Consider the following 22,442-nt stretch of genomic DNA (forward strand, 5'->3'; position numbering starts at 1 on the left):
GTAGCAGATAAAAGACTTAGAGCCTGGAAGATCAAAGTTCAAATCCTGCTTCAGGCACTGAAGTGCATCAACCTTTGTGAATCACTTAGTCTGTTAGCCTCAGTTTTTTAAAAACTGGCATAATTATAGCTCCCATTCCAGGGTTGTTTTGTGGATCAGATAAGATAATCAATATCTGCTATTATTATCACTACTTCTTAGTGGTCTTAACACTGAAGTGTAAAGTAAAAAGCATTTCAAATTATGGTCACCTAGGTGGGTTTATTCTACATCATTGGAATATTCAAAGCTATTCTATTACATAATCTATCTTTTTTTTTTTTTAAGCGAGGCAATTGGGGTTAAGTGACTTGCCCAGGGTCACACAGCTAGTAAGTGTTAAATGTCTGAGGCCAGGTTTGAACTCAGGTACTCCTGACTCCAGGGCTGGTGCTCTATCCACTGCGCCACCTAGCCGCCCCTACATAATATCTTTTGGAGAGTTGAATGATGGAGAAAGAATAAGCATTTTAACATTTTTAGTAAGCATTTATAATGTGTCAAACACTGTTAAGCTCTGGGGCTCCAAGAGAAAAAAGTAGCTTACACTAATAGCTGTAGCTTCAGTGTAACAAAATTATATCGTTGTAAGGATTGAGTGGTAGGGGCCAGGGATCCTTAGGGAAATTTTATTTTTTCTTTTTTTGCCGGGGCAGTGGGGGTTAAGTGACTCCCAGAGTCACACAGATAGCGTCAAGTGTCTGAGGCTGGATTTGAACTAAGGTCCTCCTGAATCCAGGGCCAGTGCTTTATTCACTGCGCCACCTAGCTGCTCCTTATTTCTTTTTATAAAGAGTCTTTGTGTCATCAGTGTCCTGTCCAAATGACGCTGCTGTTTTAGTGCATTTTAACATTTTCCCTAGTTTATTTTAAGTTGATAGTATGTTGATTTTTCTTTTGGCAAGTTGCAGTCTTGTATGCTGCATGTATTTGAATTTTATTGGTGTGTGGAAACCATTTCGTAGTAATATATTGTAACTTCCTCATCAGTGATGCTCTTGTGATTTCTCAAGCATTAATATTCCCTTATCCTCTTTACTAAAAATACTTTGAATACCTTTTTTGTCGGTATTCAAATGGCTTTTTTCCCCCCCAGGTTGTGAATTATGAGACTGTGTCTCTGCCAGCTCTTTTTCTTTGTAGTATTTTTTATCAGGAATAGAGTTCATTTGAGACTAGAATTTAAAAAAATTGAAGTAAACTCTGTGGGTTTGTCTTTTTTTTTTTTTAAAGTTGGGTATCTTAAGCACTGCACCAAGAATAAGCTAGAATAGGTGGGAGCAATCCTGGTTTCTTGTTTGGCAAAGTGTGATTTGATCTATGGTCATGAAAAAAATAACATAATCTGAATCACTTCTAATTGTTCAGTTTTTTGTTATGTCAGACTCTTCATGACCCCATTTGAAGTTTTCTTGGCAGAGATACTGGAGTGGTTTGCCATTTCCTTCTCCAGCTCATTTTACAGATGAGGAAATTGAGGCAAACGAGGTCAAGTGACTTGCCCAGAACCCATAAATGGTAAATGTGTGAGGCTGGATTTGATCTTGGGAAGCTGTGTCTTCCTGAATCCAGGCCTGGACTCTGTGCCACCTAACTGCCCCATCACGTAATTAAAGAAATGCACATTAAAACGATTCTGAGATACTACCTCACATCAATCAGAATGAGTAACATGACAGGAAAAGGAAATGACATGCTTGGGGGAATGTGGAAAAAGTAGAGCACTAATGTACTGTTGTTTGAGTTGTGAACTTGTCTAGTCATTCTGGAGAACAGTTCTAACTCAGTGTGCAAAAGACTATAAAATTGTGCATGCCCATTGACCCAGCAATGCTGTTATTACTACATCTATATCCTAAAGAGATCAAAGATAAAGAAAAATATTTATAGCAGCTCCTTTTGTCATGACAAAGAATTGAGGGGATGCCTATCAGTTGGGGAATGGCTGAACAAGTTGTGGTGTATGATATATACTATTGTGGTTGCAAAGACGACCCCCCCCCCCAAGACTTGTATACTGATGCCAAGTGAAGTGAACAGAACAAGGAAAACATTGTACAATGTTCTGATTAATACAGTTATCCAAGACAGTTCTGAAGGATTCGTGCTGAAAAATGCTACTTCTAGAGAGAACTGATGAACTGAGTACAGATTGAAGTATAATGTTTTCACTTTGTCTTTCATTTTCTGTTTTGCATGATTTCACATGTATCATTGATGTATTGCTTACCAATTCTCAGTGGGTAGGGGAGGAGGTGGAGTGAGGGAGAGCTCATTCTGAATTCAATTTTAAAAATACTAAAAATAAACAATAAGTTTATTAAAAAATAAAAGTGAATGGCTTTCCAGAAAAAAGAAGTGATTAGTCCTTCTATATATACTCTGTCCTGGTCAGACTTCTGCTCTGGTTCTAATAAATTTGGGCAGTTTTCATTTAATATGTTTTGAAATAGTGTCCTAGTCTTTTAAAAAAAATCATTGTTTTTAGGGAGTCCAAGTAATCCTTAAATTTCTCTCTCCTTGACCTGTTTTGAAGCTTCAAATATTTTCCATTTTCTCTCAGCCTGTTGTCTCATGGATGATTGATTTCTGTTTGGTTTATACTAATTTGGGTCAAGTTGGCCTTGGCCACTTTCTCTTCTAAATGACTTACTTTTTCTTTGAGTTCTTCTTTCTGATGTTTTTATTCCATTTTTATCTATTTTCCCCCTGGTTATTTGTATGGTCCCTGTGGAAAATCCATGTTTTCCTGGCAGTTTTTATGAAATCACTTTTTCTGCTTAACCCCCAAACTTTCTTCCACATCCCAGAGAGCCAGCACCTGTATTCATTCATTCATTCAAAGTTTTGGGTTCCAAATTCTATCCTCTCATTTCCTCCCTCCCTCCCCCCATCTCCCTCCATGAGGTGATAAGCAATTAGATATAGGTTACCCATGTCCAATTTCAAGTTATTCATTCATTTATGTAATGTTTTGGAGAGCTATCACATGTAACAGAATATTTTTAAAGGAGGAAAAATTGACAGAACTGATCAATACGTTGAAAAACTCTGAATGTTTTAAGCGTTCTATTCCCTTGGAACTTTTTTTTGTTTTTTTTGCGGGGCAGTGAGGGTTAAGTGACTTGCCCAGGGTCACACAGCTAAGTAAGTGTCAAGCGTCTGAAGCTGGAATTGAACTCAGGTCCTCCTGAATCCAGGGCTGGTGCTTTATCCACTGCACCACCGAGGTGCCCCCTCCCTTGTGGGTTTTTTTTTTGGAGGTGGTGTTGGGTTTTTTTTTTTTTTTTGCCCCCTCCCTTGGAACTTTTTGTCTCATATCTTGTTGAGTGTCAAGCTCATTCTTTAACTTGACATTGACATATTTTATGTGCTTGTTTTTTCATTTCATTGTAGTCATATTTTCATACTTAGGTATTGATTGTATTCACCAGTTTTCACAGCACAGTAATATTCTAGGAGAATTACTAGATTTATAATTTTTATATTGGTTGGAATTTTATTTGGTTTATTCATCTCCAGCTTTAATTCCTGAATTGAAGTTATGCACTAAATGTAAGTTTGCACTTATGTAGGTCGAGGCTCTGCTGTGCTATTGAGTAGAGGTGGTTTTCTTGGTCTTGCACAGACTCAGCTTAGTTTCCTATACTGATCTCCATTTTCTGGGGTTAGCCCCCCTGACTTTTAAGTTTTATTGTGTTGCATTACATTTTCTGTGATTCACAGGTTCTTTAAGGAAATTTTGGTAACAAAAATCTAGATTAATATTGAAAATCCATCCTTTAGGGGCAGCTAGGTAGCACAGTGGATAGAGCACTGGCCCTGGAGTCAGGAGGACCTGAGTTCAGATCCGTCCTCAGACACTTAACACTTACTAGCTGTGTGACCCTGGGCAAGTCACTTAACCCCAATTGCCTTGGCCCCCCCCCCCAAAAAAAAAAGAAAATCCATGCTTTAAAACATCTGAAATTCTTTCACGAATAGAGGTCTTGTAAAAAAAAAAAAATCAGGACTGGTTGTTGTAAGGCACAGGACATTTTGGGATTTCTAAGTCCAGGCCCAGCACACTCTCTGCTGGTTACTCTGATGCCCTAGTAAAAGTGCAAGCTTGACTTTAGACTTTTAATCCTCCAGGCAGGAACTCTTCCAGCATTTGAATCTCTGCTTAAATTTGCTTCTGCAAAGTGTTATTGAAATAGCTTTGTAGAAAATTAATTTGTCTGGGTCTTCTGAGTTATAAGTTTGATTTATAAAAGGGATTCTTTATTTCATGCCTAAATCACCAGCTAGAGCAGCTTTCATAAATTAGTGTTTTTAATTACATTATATGTATTGGGCAAGAAGTGTCACTTGGGGGTGTCTATAGAGAGAAGCTTATGCTTCCATTCAAATGGGTGTGCAGAATGGCAAGTTACTTTCCTTCTCCATAGCTGTGTCAGACATAATTTTGTATTTCCCTTATGATATGCTTTTAAAATCTGTCCTCCCATACACATCCTCCAGTTTATGCTTGAAAAATATAAAAATCAGCATTGAAAGAAGTAAGGAAGAAGCTTATGGGTAGCATGCTTATGTAGTGAACTTGTGCCTTTGAAAGTTAAAAAAAATTTTTTTTTTAATTCACATTAGGTTTTACCACCATTGTAATTAGCAAAGGCAAAGAGAAACTAATGGTTTTAGGCAACCAATGTTAAAAAATTTTTTTAAATCAATGTAATCTTTTTTTGGTTTGTTTTTTTGTTTTCAGTGGTTTTCTTTTTTTCTTTTTTTCTTTTTTTTTTTTTTTTTTGGTTTTGATTTTTGTTTTGTTTTGTTTTTTGGTGGGGCAATTGGGGTTAAGTGACTTGCCCAGGGTCACACAGCTAGTGTCAAGTGTCTGAGGCTGGATTTGAACTCAGGTCCTCCTGAATCCAGGGCCTGTGCTTTATCCACTGCTCCACCTAGCTGCCCTAATTAATGTAGTGTTAAGAGAGGTAGGGTGAGTTTTACCTCCCATAGAATTGAAGATTGGGAAGTTATAGATACAGGTTGTGCTACAAAAAAGTTGGATCACTAAGTGAGTGGCAATAAAAACAAGTTCTCTCCTGCCAATTATTTAATCTTTTTAATTTAATTTAACTTTATGTGGGTGTGGGTGTGAGAGACACACACACACACACACACAATGAGGGTTAAGTGACTTGCCCAGGGTCACACAGCTAGTGAGTGTCAAGTGTCTGAGGCCGGATTTGAACTCAGGTCCTCCTGACTCCAGGGCCGGTGCTCTAGCCACTGCCCCACCCGGCTGCCCCCAGTTATTTAATCTTATGAGTGTATTGTGTTCTGACCAACATGACAAGGTGAGAAACCTTGTAGGTTGTATTTTGCCATAATAGAAAATGCAAATCATCTGCTTGAACTAAATAAATTTCGAATACTTTTAAAAGTCTCCCAACTCCAATTTTTTATGGTTCTCTAGGGGCTTCTATTTGAAAGTCAGATTTGCCATTCAGTTCAGGTCTTTTCATCAAGAATACCTGAGAGTCCTCTTTTTCATTAAAGTCCCATTTTTTCCTCTGAAAGATGATCAGTTTCCTGGGTGGGTGATTCTTGGTTGTAATCCCAATTTCTTTGCCCTCTGGAGTATCATTCCATGCCCTCCGGTCCTTTAATGTAGAAGCTGCTAGATCTTGAGCTATCCTGACTGGGGCTCCACAGTACTTGAATTCTTTCTTTTTGGCAACTTGCAATATTTTCCCCTTGGCTAAAATATTCCTAGGAGTTTTCCTTTTGGGACCTCTTTCTGGAGGTGATTGGTGGATTCTTTAGTCAAACAGACCAAAGCTCATGTCATCATCAGACTCCTTTTTTTGCTTCCTCTTTCTTCTCCTCAGCTGAGGCAGCTGTGCCAGCAGGAGCAGCACCTCCAACAGGGGCACCACCACCAGCTGCTGGGGCAGGTCCACCCACTCCTACATTGCTTCTAGAATTTCAGGGCAATTTTCCCTGAGAATATGTTGGAAGATGGTGTCTAAGCCCTTTCCTTCATCGTGGTTTTCAGGTAGACCAATAATTTTCAAATTATCTCTCCTGGACCTATTTTCCAGGTCAGCAGTTTTTCCCAGAAGATATTTCACATTGCCCTCCAAACTGTGAGATTTAAAATTGGATATTAGATCATAAATCTCCCCTACTTAACCTTTCCCTTAATTTATCTCCCAAACTAGTAAATGGAAGCAGCTTTTGGTTTTCTAGATAGACCTTTTTATTTATAGTTATGATAGTCACAAGGTGATGTTGGTTAGAAGGATAGGAAAGTAGAAACACAATACAAATCGTCTTAAGTCTAAGCTTAGTCTATATTCCTTATAACAACTCACCAAACCGACAAGGCCACCTTTGGAGGGAGAATCTGTTCCGCGCCGTCAGGAGTCCCGCCAAGCAGGCCAAAGGCTCCTCTCCTTCTGTTAGAATAATTATTTTCATCAGAGAGCTTGTGTACCTCCTTTTCTGTTTGGCCACTTTGACTTTTCAAGCTGTTGACTTTTTTCTCATGTCTTTCCTGCATCCCCCTCATTTCTCTTTCCATTTTTTCCTCTCCCTCTCTAACTTTATCTTCAAAGTCCTTTTTGAGCCCCTCTGTGGCCTGAGACCAGTGTCTCTTCCCAGAGCCCTCAAGTCTCGCTTGCATACATCTCTAGCGAAGCCGGGGGTGTCCAGCAGGTCTTTGGCCTGTGGCTAACTTTAGGAATGCTTTAGGAACTTTAGGTCTTTAGGAATGTGCCCATCTTGCATGCGGTGCACGTGACCCAGCCAGCGCAGCCGTCTTTGTTTCAGTAGTGTGTAGATGCTCAGAAGTTGCGCGCCTTAGAGCACTTCTGTGTTGGGGATCCTATCTGACCAAGATATGCCAAGGATGCCCTGAAGGCAGCGCATGTGGAAGCTGTTAAGCTTCTTCTCTTGTCTAGTATACATAGTCCATGTTTCGCTGCCATACAGTAAGGTACTCAGGACGCATGCTCTACAGACAAATTTGGTTCATCTCGTCAGTTTACTGTTTGCCCAGACGTGCTTGGCAAGCTTAGCCATGCTTGAAGTAGCTTTCCCAATCCTCTGATCTCAGAATGAAGTGACAAATTGTCACTGACAATAGAGCCAAGATAGAGAATTGGCTTACACCATCCAACTGGTAGCTACCGATGTGTATCAATGGAGGCGACACAGCACTCTGACACATGACTGTCGTCTTTTTAAGATTAATTGTTAGGCCAAAGTCCGTGCAAGCTTGGGAGAAGCGATCCATCAAGGGCTGCAATTCATGCTCTGAGTGACAGGCAAGTTCGGCATCATTGGCAAAAAGCAGGAGGAAACCAAATAACCAATATAGAAACAAAGATGTGTTAGTAATAACAAAGGAAATTTTATTCAGTTGTATTACTGCAAAAAATTAAATGAGCATTTTGCAAATTAAAAACTGAGGTTTATTAGGACAGAAAAAGACATTTAGTTTTCAAAACCAAGGAATAATAACATTCTACTATTCTCCTTTAAGACAAATATGGTCCTGATACTAAAATCAGGGAGCTCTAGAAATAGATATTTTAATGAATATTGATGCAAAATATTGAAGATACTGTGACAGGCTGCACCAACAATATGAGGTATGCTGACTTGGTTTGGGATTAGGAAGACTGAACACATTTATGGATGGAAAAAAAAGTCTTTGTCAAAGAAGAAAACAAAGGAACAAATGGACAAATACAAACATGGTAAGCAGTAATGTAGAAATGCAGGCGAGCTTTCCAGTTAGATTGGGTCTAGCAAGCATGTCCATTGTTACCTACAATAATTAGAAAGAGTTCTAGAATATAACTTTAAAAATGGCAATGACAAAAATTAAACTGTTGGTATTAGTACGAAGAAAAGCCAAACATTTTGCCTAAATAATTAGAAAACTAAAAATAAAGAAAAAACTGCCCCAGAAAACACCAACTTTTCTTTATGCTTCCTAAAATTGTAGAAGGAGGGGAAAATAATCGCCATTCAACATTATTTTGGATGTGAGTCCACTTTTTAAGATGTATGACTTATATCATTTTAAACACTTTGAGGAATAGGCAAGTATTGATTGTGCTGTGCTACAAAACTACAAAAGAAATATTCTTTTATAAAAATAGAGAATTATACCAGAATCTTGTAAAAAACAAAGTGGGGAAAGCGAACCTAGTCCTAAAAGATTTCAGATTATACCATGTAATTGTGTTCATCAGAATGACTTAGTAGTAAAAGAACAGAATAAACCCATTGACATCAATGGCTATAGTAAGGATTTATTATTTGATTAAAAAATGCCAGGAAAAATTGGAAGCAGTTTGGTATTTCTCTTAAATCCCAATCATAGTAAGCTCCAAAAGGCTATATGCTCTAGCCATATGAACTGGAGGAGCAGGCATGATCCTTGGCACAAATACAAATGGGGGAAGAATTTTTGAGCAAAGGAGAGAAAGCATAAAATTTAAAATTCTTGTCTACAAACAAGGAATGTAGTTAGTTTGGCAGTGAAGTTAACCCCGGGGGAAAATATTTACAATAAAGATACATAAGGGAATTGATCCACACATATAAAGAACTCCCCAGAAGACAAATATTCGATATTTTAAAATAGTAACTTTTTTCCTAATTAAATGTAAAGATAGTTTTTAATGTTCTTTTTTTTGGGGGGGGGTGAGGCAATTGGGGTTAAGTGACTTGCCCAGGATCACACAGATAGTATCATATGTCTGAGGCTGAATTTGAACTCGGGTCCTCCTGACTCCTGGCCCAGTGCTCTATCCACTGTGCCACCTAGCTGCCCCATAACCTTCATTTTTGTAAGATTTTGAGTTCCAAATTTTTCATCCTCCCTTTCCTTCCCTCTACCTCCCCTTCCCCTTCCCCTCTCCTCTCCTGTGTCTGGAAGCCAGCAAGCAATCTGATATGGATCATACATTACAATATGTAAAAAACAAATATTTAATATTAAGCTATCAGTTACCACAGACATCCAGAATTAAGAATATGAGAAACCAAATTAAAAGAGCTCTTAATTCCCCATTCTGTTAGATTTGCAGGGATAACGAGAGAAAAATGACAATAATGGTTGTTCTAAGAGGTACACTGCTGCAGAAAACAATCATCTGGATATCAGTTTGAGTCTATCTCTAGAAGTTAACAAAGTCCACAAAACCCTTTGATCCAGTGATAGCACCATTCCAAGGCATGTATGCCAAGTATATCAGAGGTCGGAAAAGGCCTGTATGAACTAAACATTACAGCAGCACTGAGGGGAAAATGGAAAAGAGAGAACAGATCAGTGAATTTGTTATGAAACTAAAACAACCTTAGGAAACAGCAGGTCAAGATACTCTGAAACACAAAAAGGTACTGGAAATGGTGTGGATGTTCATTAGTTTGGGAATAATCCAAGAAGTGAATGGCATAAAAACATTGGATAATCTTGTACTGTAATACGACTTTTATGTAGAGAGACATGGGTAGGCATTCAGAAGGGCAGCATGTTTAGCCTCAGAAAAGGTGGTCCAAGGGGGGCCATAATAATTTCACGGTTTTGAAAGGTTATTTGGTGGATCAGGGATTAGACTTGTATTTTTTTTTTTTTAATTTTAATGTTTTGTTAGTATTTTCCAATTACACATAAAAAATTTTTTTTTGTGGGGCAATGAGGGTTGACTTGCTTAGGGTCATAAAGCTAGTTTCAAGTGTCTGAGCTCACATTTGAACTCAGGTCCTTCTGAATCCAGGGACCCAGGGACAGTGCTTTATCCAGAGCGACACATAGCTGCCCCCCCCCCTTATATTCTTATAAATTTGACCTTTATTAGAAACACTGGCTGTAAAAATGATTTCCCAGATTTCTGCTTTCCTTCTAATCTTGGTTGCATTGATCAGATTGATCCATTTTTGCATCATAATGTTCTCTATCTCCAGTTTGGTCATAAAATCTTCCCCTCTCCATAGATATGACAAGTAAACTCCCTCCCCCCGTCCCTAATTTGCCTGTCATATCTATACTTGTATAGGCTAGGGGTCTGAGCCAGTAGTAGTAATGGGGAGAGTTTGCAGGGAGATTTGAGTTTTGATTTAGGGGAAAACTTCCTAAATATTTAGACCTGACAAAAAGTAGCTTGGACTGCTCAGAGGAGTCTGGACAACCACTTGTTGGGCATTATTAATTAAAGGATTCATTTTGTGTTAGGCTGAAATAGATGGCCTCTGAGCTTTCTTCCATGTCTTCTGTGAGTCTGACTTTGAAGTGAGCCTGTGGAATCAGAATAGTTTCTCTAATTATATTAATAATAATAAACAGTAGGGGAAAGCAACTCAGAAAGATTTGAACTCTGATCAGTCATGGGTTGGTTATATTTGTTACCAAGCAAGTCGTGATTATTTGGGAGGAGAGTGGGATTATAGTGACAGTGCTAATAGTTAACAAGCACTGGTAACCCAGTTCAATCGTGGCTGCCCCTTTACAGCCCCATCAGCCGTTTTTATCATGCTTTTATCATCCTCTTCTTTAAGTCTTTCTCCTTTTTTGGTTGATAGTTTTTATCTCTTCTCAAACAGACTTCATATTCGGACCTTTTTACCCACTGTGTATTTGGACCTATTCACCATGTCTTAGGTAGCAGATATTAACTGCAAAAATTTTTACCTAGTTAATACTTTTTCTTTCTTTTTTTTTTTTTTGTGAGGCAATTGGGGTTAAGCAACTTGCCCAGGGTCACACAGCTAGTAAGTGTTAAGTGTCTGAGGCCGGTTTTGAACTCAGGTTCTCCTGACTCCAGGGCCGGTGCTCTATCCACTTCGCCACCTAGCTGCCCATTAATATTCTTTTAAAGAGTATATATATTTATTTTATGGTGTATTTAAACCATATCTGCCAAGTGGCTTTCAAACTTTACCTTTTTTCATCTAGTAAGTCCTAATTCTTGGTTCTTTTTATTTTGTTGTTGTTGTTTTTGTTTTAACACTGCTATTGTTCTCAATTGTTTCTGTATCAACTCCACTTACTGACAGTTCTTTTTCTTTTTGTAGTTGTCTTTTTAGTCCTGACTCTTTGTGACTCCTTTTGGGGTTTTCTTGGCAACTGGAATGTTTGTCATTTCCAGCTCATCTTTCATATAAGGATACCAAGACAAAGTTAAGGGACTTCCACAGGGTCACACAGCTCATAAGTGTCTGAAACCAGATTTGAACTCAAGAAGTATAGTCTTACTGCCCTCAGACCTGGCACTCAATTCACTGCAGCACCACTGTGAGAAATAAAATTCTGGACTTTACCTTTTGGTGAATATAAGAAGGCTTTATTTCATCCTTGAAAGAATGGGCACACACTATAAAGAAGTGGTGCGCTCTTTTGCCATGACAAGGTTTCTTTTACCCCCAATCCTAAGTCAAAGTTCTCTCCCCTCTGATCATCATTGGTTGAGTACTAGAATGTGTACAATCTTCCCATAGCGTCTCTACATGTTTCCCCATATCATGTCTCCTCTCCCGTTAGATACATGGCATATATGTTAAATAAGCTATTGCCCCTTCCAGTTAATATGTATAAGCAAGTGCAGTACAAACTTAGCCTTAACCTTTGGCATACTTAATTAACTAACTAGACTTCTGGCCTTGAAAACCAACTCTTCTGCAACCTTCCTTCCTTACCCAGACTCCCTCCTTGTTCCTTGTTTTTGAGAACAGCATTCTTATGGTGTGACACTTAGATTTCTCTTACCACCCAGCTGTCCATATTTCTCTAGTAGTTCCAAATCATTGTGTAATACAATTTGAGATCTGGCACTAAGATTTTTCTTTCCACCTTTTCCCATGTTTTCCTTTGTTGTCCATACCTTCCAATTATTCAAGACCTAACTTTATTTCTGTGCAACCGAGGGCAAAAGCCACATGGGCAGTCACCAAACTAGGACCCAGTGCTCCTGATGACCTATCCAGTGTATTTGTTAATGCTGCCATGCTCCTTCCATTCATTTCCTTATGTCTCATAAAACTAAAGTGTGTTTGCAGTTGTGTTCTTACATGGTCATTGTGAGGAGACATTAAGCTTTTAGCAGCTTTCTTGTTTTTGGGATAAAATATGCTTTCTTGGGTTTGTGTGCTTTTTCCATTATTTTCTGGTTTTCCACCCAAGCTGGTCTACTTGGTATCTCCACTACTGAAATTTCAATTAACCCCTGTGTGCGCTCCCTGCCTCAAATATCCCACAATACTCTAATTGCCTTTGCTATTGATGCCTTTTCACTCTGCTTTACTTTTTTGTATGTGAAACATTGTCTTCAGAGAAAATAAGCAAATTGAAGTGAGTGACACAGCAAGGTATATGTTTCATAGTAGGTATGTATTTTTCAGTTTAGCACAGGTTTGAAATCTTGCCATAGGTCATGGAGTTTGTGTGTCTTTGCGTTTTGTTTTTTTGTGTATGTGTTTTTGTTGGTTTTTTTTTTTTTTTTTTTTTTTTTGGTGAGGGGTAATGGGGGTTAAGTGACTTGCCCAGGGTCACACAGCTAGGCCGGATTTGAACTCAGGTCCTCCTGAATCCAGGGCCAGTGCTCTACCCACTACGTCATCTAGCTGTCCCGTTTGTGTGTCTTTGGAATTGGAAATTTGCTTTACAAACATCTGCAGCTTGGACACTTAAGCTGGTTTAGCATTTATCCATATTTGATGATAAATTATAGTTGAAATGAGAATATTAAGCCTGTAAGTGAACTGCTGTGAAAATAAAGACATTGGTTTGGAAAACTACCCCTTTGGCCATTTAAGGAAAAGGGAGGAAATTACTCTTAAATATTTTAGGAGATGACTTCTGTTGGATACATACCTATATATACTTTTTTTGATATATAAGCAGTTAGCTCTGTTCTTTATAATTCTGTATGTCATTCATACAGTCATTCTAGCTCCCAGTTTCAATGAGGGTTAAGTGACTTGCCCAGGGTCACACAGTGTCAAGTGTCTGAGGTCTGATTTGAATTCAGGTCCTCCTGATTCCAGGGCCAGTGCTTTATCCACTGTGCCACCTAGCTGCCCCCTCATTCATTCTAGAGAAACCTAAAATTTAGTGATCCTAAAGGCCAAGTGGGTGTCCACTTTGAGCTTTCTCCTGAGTAGTTCCAGATTATTCACTGGGTGTGTGTCTGTGTGTGAATAAATAGCTTGTCTTTGGTACCTGCCTTTTGGTGTATTGGCTTTTCACTTGGCCTTGGACTTATAGGGCATCCATTTTCTTTGCCATTGTACTTTGAAGCCTCTTTTAAGTATTCATCCAGCATAATTCATCAGCATTTGCACCTGCTGTGGTCAAGGTACTGTATTAGATAGAAAATTAATAAAATAGAATGAATACTTGCTTATTATGCTATTTATGTGTACACACAGGCATGAATTGCAGGACAGTAGCAGTAAACATGGGAGGGGTTGGAAGATGGTTATCAGATGGTTCCTGATAAGAATCTTGAGGAAAGTTAGAGATGCTAAAAGGTGCAAGTATGTAGGAGGGAAGATGTATGTATGTAGGATGGACTATGTATGTAAAGACAGGAAGGAGGGAGATGGAGTGCTGAGGTTCAGAGTTAAGTTCCAATTTGAGTGGAACACAAAGTACAAGTCTGAAGGAAGTCAGGAACCAGAAGACCCATCAGGTCTGATCAGACCCACCCAAAACAATGACCTTTCTGAGTCTCACTTAGTTTCTGATGGATAGCTCCTTGTCATCCTTTTGCATCCATTGTCACTACTTCTGGAAATTTCCCGGCTCAGCACCAGCAACATTCTAGGGTAGCAGAGGCAGTGTGTGTATCCCCGTGTGAGAACTTATTATGGCATATCAAATGTAAATTAATAATAACCACCATTTATGTTGTGCTTTATGGTTTTCCAAGTGCTTTACATAGAATTTATTTTGATAGCATATAAAAACAACCACGAAGAAGTTCTGTTTTGTTTTTCTTTTGTTGGTACTTGAAGAAAAGCATTTGTTTTATAGAATACATTGTCATAATCCCTAAACCTTTTTCAGACTAACAGGGATGCCAAAAGAAAAATATGATCCCCCAGATCCTCGCAGAATTTACACCATCATGTCAGCAGAGGAGGTAGCCAACGGAAAGAAATCTCACTGGACAGAATTAGAAATCTCTGGTGAGTCACATCTAAAGGATAAAAAACCCCCAAACATTGGCAGTCAAAGCAATAAACATATGTATTTATTCCCACACATTCAACTAGAAGGACTATTCTGTAGAAATTTAACTCTGGCATGCATACATTTGTCTGGATTTGTTAGTCTCCAACTTACAATTGAATAGCTTAGCTGGCCATTTTGGGAGATGAAGGAAAAAAACTGGAGCTGCCTATCATACACCAGGATGCCGCTTCGAAGAACTTTGAGAAAAGTTTTTTTTAAAAAAAGTAGTTGGAGCCATTCCTAAACCAAACTGTCACCCAGTGTGAATAGAAGAAACATATGACTTCTTAATTATGGAAAATGTGTGATTTGTTTTCACTAATTATTTTGGGTCTTTTTTGTGAAGTGCATAGTATTAGCACCTTACTTTGCTTTGCAGCTTAGTTTGCTGCATTTAGCCTCTGCTTTCTTCTCTTTTTTCCCCCTCTCCTTTTCCTCTACTGTATATTTAGCTTCCCTTTATGCACAGTAAGACCTACTCCATCTTCACCCTCAGTCATTGGCATTTTAACCAGAAAGAAATCGTTAAGTAAAATGCCTTCTTACACCAGAAAAGCATGACTGGCTCAAAATTGTATCAAATCAGCCTTGACCAGAAAAAAAGTTCAGGCCTCTCTCTTTTTCTGGAAATGGAAGTTGTTTTTTGTTTTTGTTCTTTTTTTAAAGATGGTCCTTTTCAAAAATGTAATGACATCCGTTGCTATGAGGATTGTGTGGTAAATTTAAGCAGTGTTGTGTTGGAGTCACAATGTTCAGTTGTCTCCTTACTTCTCCCTTTTGTTGTGTTTCATTGCATGGCATATAGGAGACTAGAGTGTCAAAGGGGGTCAGAATGTTTTTATAGCTAGGCAGTCTGTTGTGTTTCTTTAAAACCTCACTTCCAATGTACATTGAATGAACCTCTTAACATTTTGCTTTTTAGGTAGAGTGCGGAGCTTAAGTCCAGCACTGTGGTCATTGACACATTTGACAGCTCTGCACCTAAATGACAATTATCTTACTCGCATTCCACCTGATATTGCCAAGCTTCATAATCTAGTTTACTTGGATTTGTCGTCCAATAAACTCAGAAGTTTACCAGCAGAACTAGGAAACATGGTGTCTCTCAGGTGAGCAAATATAAAAGTTTTCTTTCTCAAAATTGGAATCATGAGATGGTAAGTTGGTATTAATTCTCATATGGAGATATTGAATATGCTTTATATAGTTAAGTGCATCTTTTTTTGGGGGGGGCGGGGCAATGGGTGGTTAAGTGACTTGCCCAGGGTCACACATCAAGTGTCTGAGGCCGGATTTGAACTCAGGTACTCCTGAATCCAGGGCATGTTGCTTTATCCACCATGCCACCTAGATGCCCCCTAAGTACATATTTATTACATGGACTATAATTTGATCTTATTCAATATTCAAATTAAATTTTATTTCCACTGCTTCTTTCTTATTTGGTATGCTTTAAAGAATTTCCGCGTCTAAGAAAATTTTGTAAGTTCTTCTAAATTCACCTTGAATTGAATTATAGACATTACTCTTTTTAGTCTTACTTGGGAAACAATAAGTAAAGTTTAAATGTTCAGAATTTTACACTGTTTAAAATAGAAAACTCTTACTGCTTCAAATGTATTATTTGTAACTGTTTTTTATTTTTGTGTATCCCAAATTCTATAATAGTAATCTAGTGTTTCATTTCAGGGTTTTATTTTTTTGCTTGTAATAAAGAATTAAGTTGTTTATATTTTCTTTCTTAAACGTCACATAAAAACTCTTTCTATTAATAGGGAATTGCTTTTAAATAACAATCTGTTACGGGTTTTGCCTTATGAACTTGGTCGGCTCTTCCAGCTACAAACGTTAGGTTTGAAAGGTGAGTAGCTTTTTGTTTCCCTTTTAAATAATGAGGTATTGAATTTTTTTAGTTACTCCTGGGGGATAAATGGATTGACTGAAGGCTGATAGTTTTATCATTGATATATGTGACTTGTTTGAAAAATTTTCAGTTTTCTAATTAATAGAAATATAGGATTATAGAATTTCCCTTGGTGATATGTTCTAAGTCATATCTGTTTTTTAAAATATTGCTTCTGTTTATAAAACTATACTTGAAACCTACTTCTAATATGACAGAGTAGACAAGATTGCACGTATATGGTTACAAGGGGAAACACATTACAAAGGTACATGGATTCCGTGGAGTTCCAAATGATGCATTTTGCATGATCCACCAAGAACTATTTTATTTAAGAGTAGTTTCATTATGTTTTGGTATGAATTTATTTATTTGTAAAAATCTAGATTTATGATAAGCTCAAATTAAAAATAAGTTAAAAATGACTCCTGGATAATAATTCTTATCTTGCTTCTGGAGCCAAATATTCCATTTGATTCTGATATTACACCATCTCCCTCCCCGCAATAAAACCCAAAACAATACCCTAACTTGCTTAGACCCCAAGTCATGTTCCCTTTACATCACTGTAGTGCATTATGGTAGAGAATTGAGCTGTCTTCTAACACTGCATAATGCTGGAGTGGTGTGACACAGACAGTCTAGCCAGTTAGCTTGTTAAGTTCTTAAGTATACATGTGCCTTTTTTAGGTTTTAAATGCACTTTAACATTCCTTTTTTAACATTTTGAGAAGATAAGCAATGTGACATGAATTATATGATGCATCTAACTTGTATGGTGCGTGTTTTTGTGGGAAAACGCCTCAAGTTACATGGGTTTTAAGCTATGTTATAGGCAGAGCAGGATCATCTCTCTACTGTTAATCATTATCTGCTGTGGATGTGTTGCCCTTTTCTAGTTTGCCAAAAAGACATTAAATAAACACATACTTAACTCCTTGTGAAAGAGTGCAGGTAAGATGTCTGGGCTACAAGCATGGCTGTCATACCTCCATGGAGGGGTTTGACCAGGGCATGCTTATGGAGAGGCAAGTTTTGACTAGCCCTATTAGGCTAAATACAGACCTGGTTGGAGTATAAACTCACTAATGGATCTCTGGGTCACAGGAGTCTTCCTACTACTACCCCTCTTTCTTTACTTCTAATTTTTTAAAATCTCTGGTTCATTTTCTATGAAAAGTGAATAATTACACCAGTGAATAATTTTCGTAATCTGCAAACCATTCCAGGTTTCTCTTCTTGAATTTGTCATTTTGTCATTTTTTTCAGAAAATTTCTTTTTAAGCAAAGGTCAGAATTTTTCAGTTTGTGACCTCAATGAGTTTTTTTTAAAACAAGTTATTGATATTTTCAGTGTTACTATATCATTATAGTTCTTGATTATTCTCCTATCTACTTTAGAGCCATCTCATATGAGGACTATTTTTTAGAGAGGGAAAATGATCAGTACAGCTGATAAATCAATACATTGAAAAATCTTGGGAAAAAAGGTGCAACTTTGAACCAGAAAGGACAAATTTTATTCATGACCATTTTTTTATTTTATTTTATTTTATTTTTTTTTGGTTAGGCAATTGGGGTTAAGTGACTTGCCCAGGGTCACACAGCCAGTAAGTGTTAAGTGTCTGAGGCCGGATCCGAACTCAGGTACTCCTGACTCCAGGGCCAGTGCTCTATCCACTGCGCCATCTAGCTGCCCCCTATTCATGACCATTTTTAATGAGATATTTTTCCTTTTGTTCTCATTTGATTATAATGGCCCTGTGATGCAATTGAAGAAAGTTTAGAGGATTGTTACTTGGGGTTCTATGGTGTCAAGCCATGGGAAGTCATGGCATTTTGCTCTTTTGTTTCAGGCAATCCTCTATCACAGGATATTCTCAGCTTATACCAGGACCCCGATGGAACCCGAAAGCTACTGAACTACATGCTTGACAATCTAGCAGGTGACTTGACCCTGTCCTTTTCTCTCTGTTCTTGGCTTTTAGGACAATACCATCCTCTGCTGCGGGTTCGTTTGGCTTTGAAATCAAAGCATTCCTCAAGGTTCTGTTCTTCACTTCATCTCTTATTCCTGTAGTCTTTTCTGTAATAGTATCGAATGGTTTCAACCTCCCCATGTGGAGCCCTATTTACCTTTAAACCTCCTGCCCCAATAACCCGCTGGAGCCATCTGATTCTTAGCTATATAAGGCCACCTTAAACTTGGAAGCTTGATGCAGTGGCTGCGAGTCCTGAATTCAGAGACACTAAGACTTGGGTTCAAATTGTTTCATATTCTCAGTTACTGTGCAACTCTTGGCAAGCCAAGTGTCTTGGCCCCCATTCTCCCTTGATACCATCCCAGTCTGTGAACCTGTGATGTCTTGATCTTTTCAAGTTGTTTTTCTGACAGACATCGATTATGGTACCAGTATTCGCTTATTCATACATGCAAGACAAAAGAATTTAGGAAGTACTTTGTTCTTGGTGCTGTGCACTGGGGATATCGATACAATTCCTGAATGGCTGCCCATCTCCCTCCCAAAATTATGTCTTGTTGGCTATTTTCCAAATGGATTCCACACCAATTATATCTCTTATATTCATTTATACTTCTGTTCACAGTTACCTTAATTTTTGCATTAGTCTCCTGCCTTATTCTCTCCCCAATTAAATTCTTTACTACAGTTGTTTCTGCTATAACATGTGCTTTCTTAAATTTATCACAGCACTACTCAAAGGGATACAACACTCAGATGTAAAATCAGTGACATATTAAATATAGTCTGGGGCAGCTAGGTAGTGCAGTTATGCCTGACTCTCATGACCCTATTTGGCTTTTCTTGGCAAGGAGACAGCAGCAGTTTGCCATTTCCTTCTCCAGCTCATTTTACTTATGAGGAAACTGAAGCAAACAGGGTGAAGTGACTTGAATTGGGTCATACAGCTAATAAGTGTGAAGGTGATTTTTTGAACCCAGGTCTTCCGCCTCCAGGCTGGGTACTCCACTGCAGCCCCTAGCTGCCTCCCAAAAGGAAGGGAAGGGATGCCAATGCTGCCAAAATGTTTAAGTCCTTAGCAGTTGCCTTCATTTTTGAGGAATTAAATGCTGAGCCAGTACCTTTTCACTTTGTAGTGCCGTAATTTTTGAATATATTCTTTTTTTCTCTGCTATCCTGTGAACCATGTATTTCTTGTAACAAAGATAAAGGGAAAAAAGGAAGTTTCTCAAAACTTTATAACCATGATTGACGTTACGTGTGGTATTCTGCCTATAGTCTCTCCACACCACCCCTTCATATTATATTATTTTTGTAAGTTGAATTAGCTCATCTATGTCCAACAGCATTTCCAGATTATTTATTCATAATTTTTAGAACAGAGAACCAGTATTGGACTGAATCCACAAAGGGTAAATTTACTAGGAATAAATACTAAGCTTTTTTCAGTTGGCTTCAAATCTCTCTCACTGGAAGGCTTCAAAAAGCAGAGGTTGGGTGACCGTGTGGTGGGTATGTTGTTGCACAGAGTCTTGTTTGTAGGCCTGGGTTGGATTAAATGCCCTCTTGGAAGGGAGGGAACGAAGGGAAATGGCTCTCTTTACACAGTTGTATAGAGTTAAAATCTTCTGGTGTGCTGCTTCTTAGGAACAGTCCTTTATTGAAGTCTGTTGGCTTTTCTTGTCTTTCAGCCCTTTTTTTCAATATTAATCTTCAAGAAATTGAGCAAATACTAAGACCTTACTGTTCAGAGCACTATAGTAGATATTGAGGATCGATCAATAGATTCTTAAATTCTTAAACCTGGTTTCTTTTTTTCTTTTTCTTTTTGTCTGTTTAGAATTTTATTTTCCAAATTACACATAAAACCAAATTTCAACACCAATTTTTAAAAACTTTTTGTCTTCCAACTTCTCTTCCTCCCTCCTTCCCCCAAGAACTCAATATAAATTATCCATGAGTAGTCATGGAAAACATCTCCACGTTAGCCAGGTTGTGAGAGAAAACAGATAAAAACAAAACTTGATGTTAATGGACTCTGAAAAAAATTATGCTTCAATCAATTTTCAGATACCTGGTTTCATGAATTTCTCCAGTTATAAATTACATTTCACTCCTTTTTGGCCCATGAATGCCAGTGTGTTTGAGTTCACTACTTTAAAAACCTCATAAGATATTTTACAGCTTGTAAGTGATATACTGGTAGAATCAGTATGTGCTTTCATTGCCTCAAGTTTGAATGGGAAGAAAATGAGGATATTTTGAATCTAAATATTATAAAGAATGTATGGAAGTTATTTATAATTCATGACCTTAAGAAAAGAATATTAATATTTTAAAAGTGTATTAAAATAACAATTCTTGGCAATAAGTGGATCACTTCAGTGATGGCATTCGATTTAATGAATAGTTTTTGAAAACCTACAGGGAATTTGCCTCTGTTTTCAAAGTCTAATTGAATTTGTTCCCCCTGGGCAATGAGCATTAAGTGACTTGCCCAGGGTCATATAGCTAGTAAGTGTCAAGTGTCTGAGGTCGGTTTTGAACTCAGGTCCTCCTGAATCCAGGGCCGATGCTTTATCTACTGCGCCACCTAGCTCCCCTGTCTCATTGAATTTTGAAACCCAAATTTTAAAACTACCTCTCTGTGGAATTGTATTTAAGCAGGAAATGAGAATTTGATCTTGTATCTGTAATTTGTATTAAAATGTATGATAATTTTTCAAAATGTGTATATATCTTTCAGTTCATCCAGAGCAGCTTCCTCCGAGGCCATGGATTACACTAAAAGAACGAGACCAAATTCTGCCCTCAGGTAAAAAGATTTTATTATCTCCTCTCACTTTACCTTAAATTCTTTGGTCTTTTTGTGATGCATAATTAATAGTATGCCATTCCTTTATTTCTGTGCCTCTCATCCATTTCACTAACAGGTTATGCTTCTTATAAGTAGGTCACCCATGGATTCAAAAGAAGATGTCTTAGTCTTTATAGTATTGCCTCTATAATGAGTAATGACTTAGATAACCAGGGCAGGAAAAAGATAAATTATATCGATTGCACTGTGTTTTTAAAAAGTTTAATGCAGAGTTTTTAGGTGGTGCAGTGGATAGATGCTGGAGTCAGCAAAACTGGTTTCAGACCCTTATTAGCTGTGTGACCCTGGGCGAGTCACTTAAGTCAAATTGATTCAGCTTCTTCATCTGTAAATGAGCTGTAAAAGGAAATGGTAAAGCACTCTGCCTTTGCCAAGAAAGGGTTTAGGAAGAGTCAGACAAGACTGAAAAATGACTAAACACTGACTTTTAGTTATTCTCCCCAAAATAGAAACTGTTACTGTGATTGTGAGATAACTGATGGTTTGGCAATAAAGCATGGGTGTGTATCTGAGGCTATATTTTAATTTCTCTGTTCCTGGGGTCTTTTGAAAACAGTGGACTTGTTCTTGAAGATTACTTATCCTGCAGGACTAATGTGATGTAGAGCTGCTTATAATTTTCATTTAAAATTTAATAAAATACAATTATTAAATATTCATAATAAAATTTAAAAAATCAGATGACTCACAAGCACCTATCAAGCATTTGATGCCACTATTTCATTAAAATACTGCGTAGTGTAGAGGACAGATTGTAATTTGGAATCGGGAAGAACTAATACTGTTCTTTTCTCTGTCACTTGATGATCGTCCATGTGGCCCTGGACAAGTCATATAACTTTTATTGGCCCTAATTTCCTTATATATAAAATTGGGATAGCAATAGCACCTATCTCCCAGGTTTTTTTTCCTCCTGAGTATCAAAGGAGCAAGGGTTTGCCTTTTTAATACTAAGTAATTATTAGGAAATACTAGTTTTGTGTGTAGTTGTCATGAAACCTTCCATTATCAAGTTGACTTAGTTTAAGAGTAAGAGTGAGAAGATATCTCAAGAATGAGTCATTTTGCCTTGTGCTTCTAAAAACACATCTGTAACTTAACTTGGGTAATAGAATGGATTTTAATTGTACAGTATTGTTATAAAAGAAATTGTTCCTTAGCTGGATTGTGTCACTGTTTCCATTAATATGGGGAGGCCAGTTCCCAGAAATTCAGGCACAGTAATAATGATTCTTTCCTAAAAAGCACTTAGGTTCTACATTGAGTTCAGAATATCTAATTATCTCTTTATTTCTCTCTTCTCCAACCCCCCCCCCCCAATTAAACATTGGAGATATCAGAAAAACTAAGGCTTTGCACAGCAAGTTTCTTGGCTTTAGAGGATTAATAATTAATGATTAATAATGT

The 22,442-nt window shown here is 37.7% G+C and overlaps 1 protein-coding gene across 1 annotated transcript in view; it reads left to right on the top strand.

Moving 5' to 3' along the window:
- The window catches only part of CNOT6L (CCR4-NOT transcription complex subunit 6 like), a 70,065-nt gene that overhangs the window by 25,024 nt on the left and 22,599 nt on the right, over nt 1-22,442 (top strand). The window contains 5 exon segments of the mRNA XM_043970481.1: nt 14,105-14,226; nt 15,195-15,381; nt 16,048-16,133; nt 18,032-18,121; nt 20,904-20,972. Of these exon segments, the coding sequence (XP_043826416.1) occupies nt 14,105-14,226; nt 15,195-15,381; nt 16,048-16,133; nt 18,032-18,121; nt 20,904-20,972 (554 nt within the window).

Source organism: Dromiciops gliroides, chromosome 6 (assembly GCF_019393635.1).
Source record: "Dromiciops gliroides isolate mDroGli1 chromosome 6, mDroGli1.pri, whole genome shotgun sequence".
Taxonomy (NCBI): Eukaryota; Metazoa; Chordata; class Mammalia; order Microbiotheria; family Microbiotheriidae; genus Dromiciops; species Dromiciops gliroides.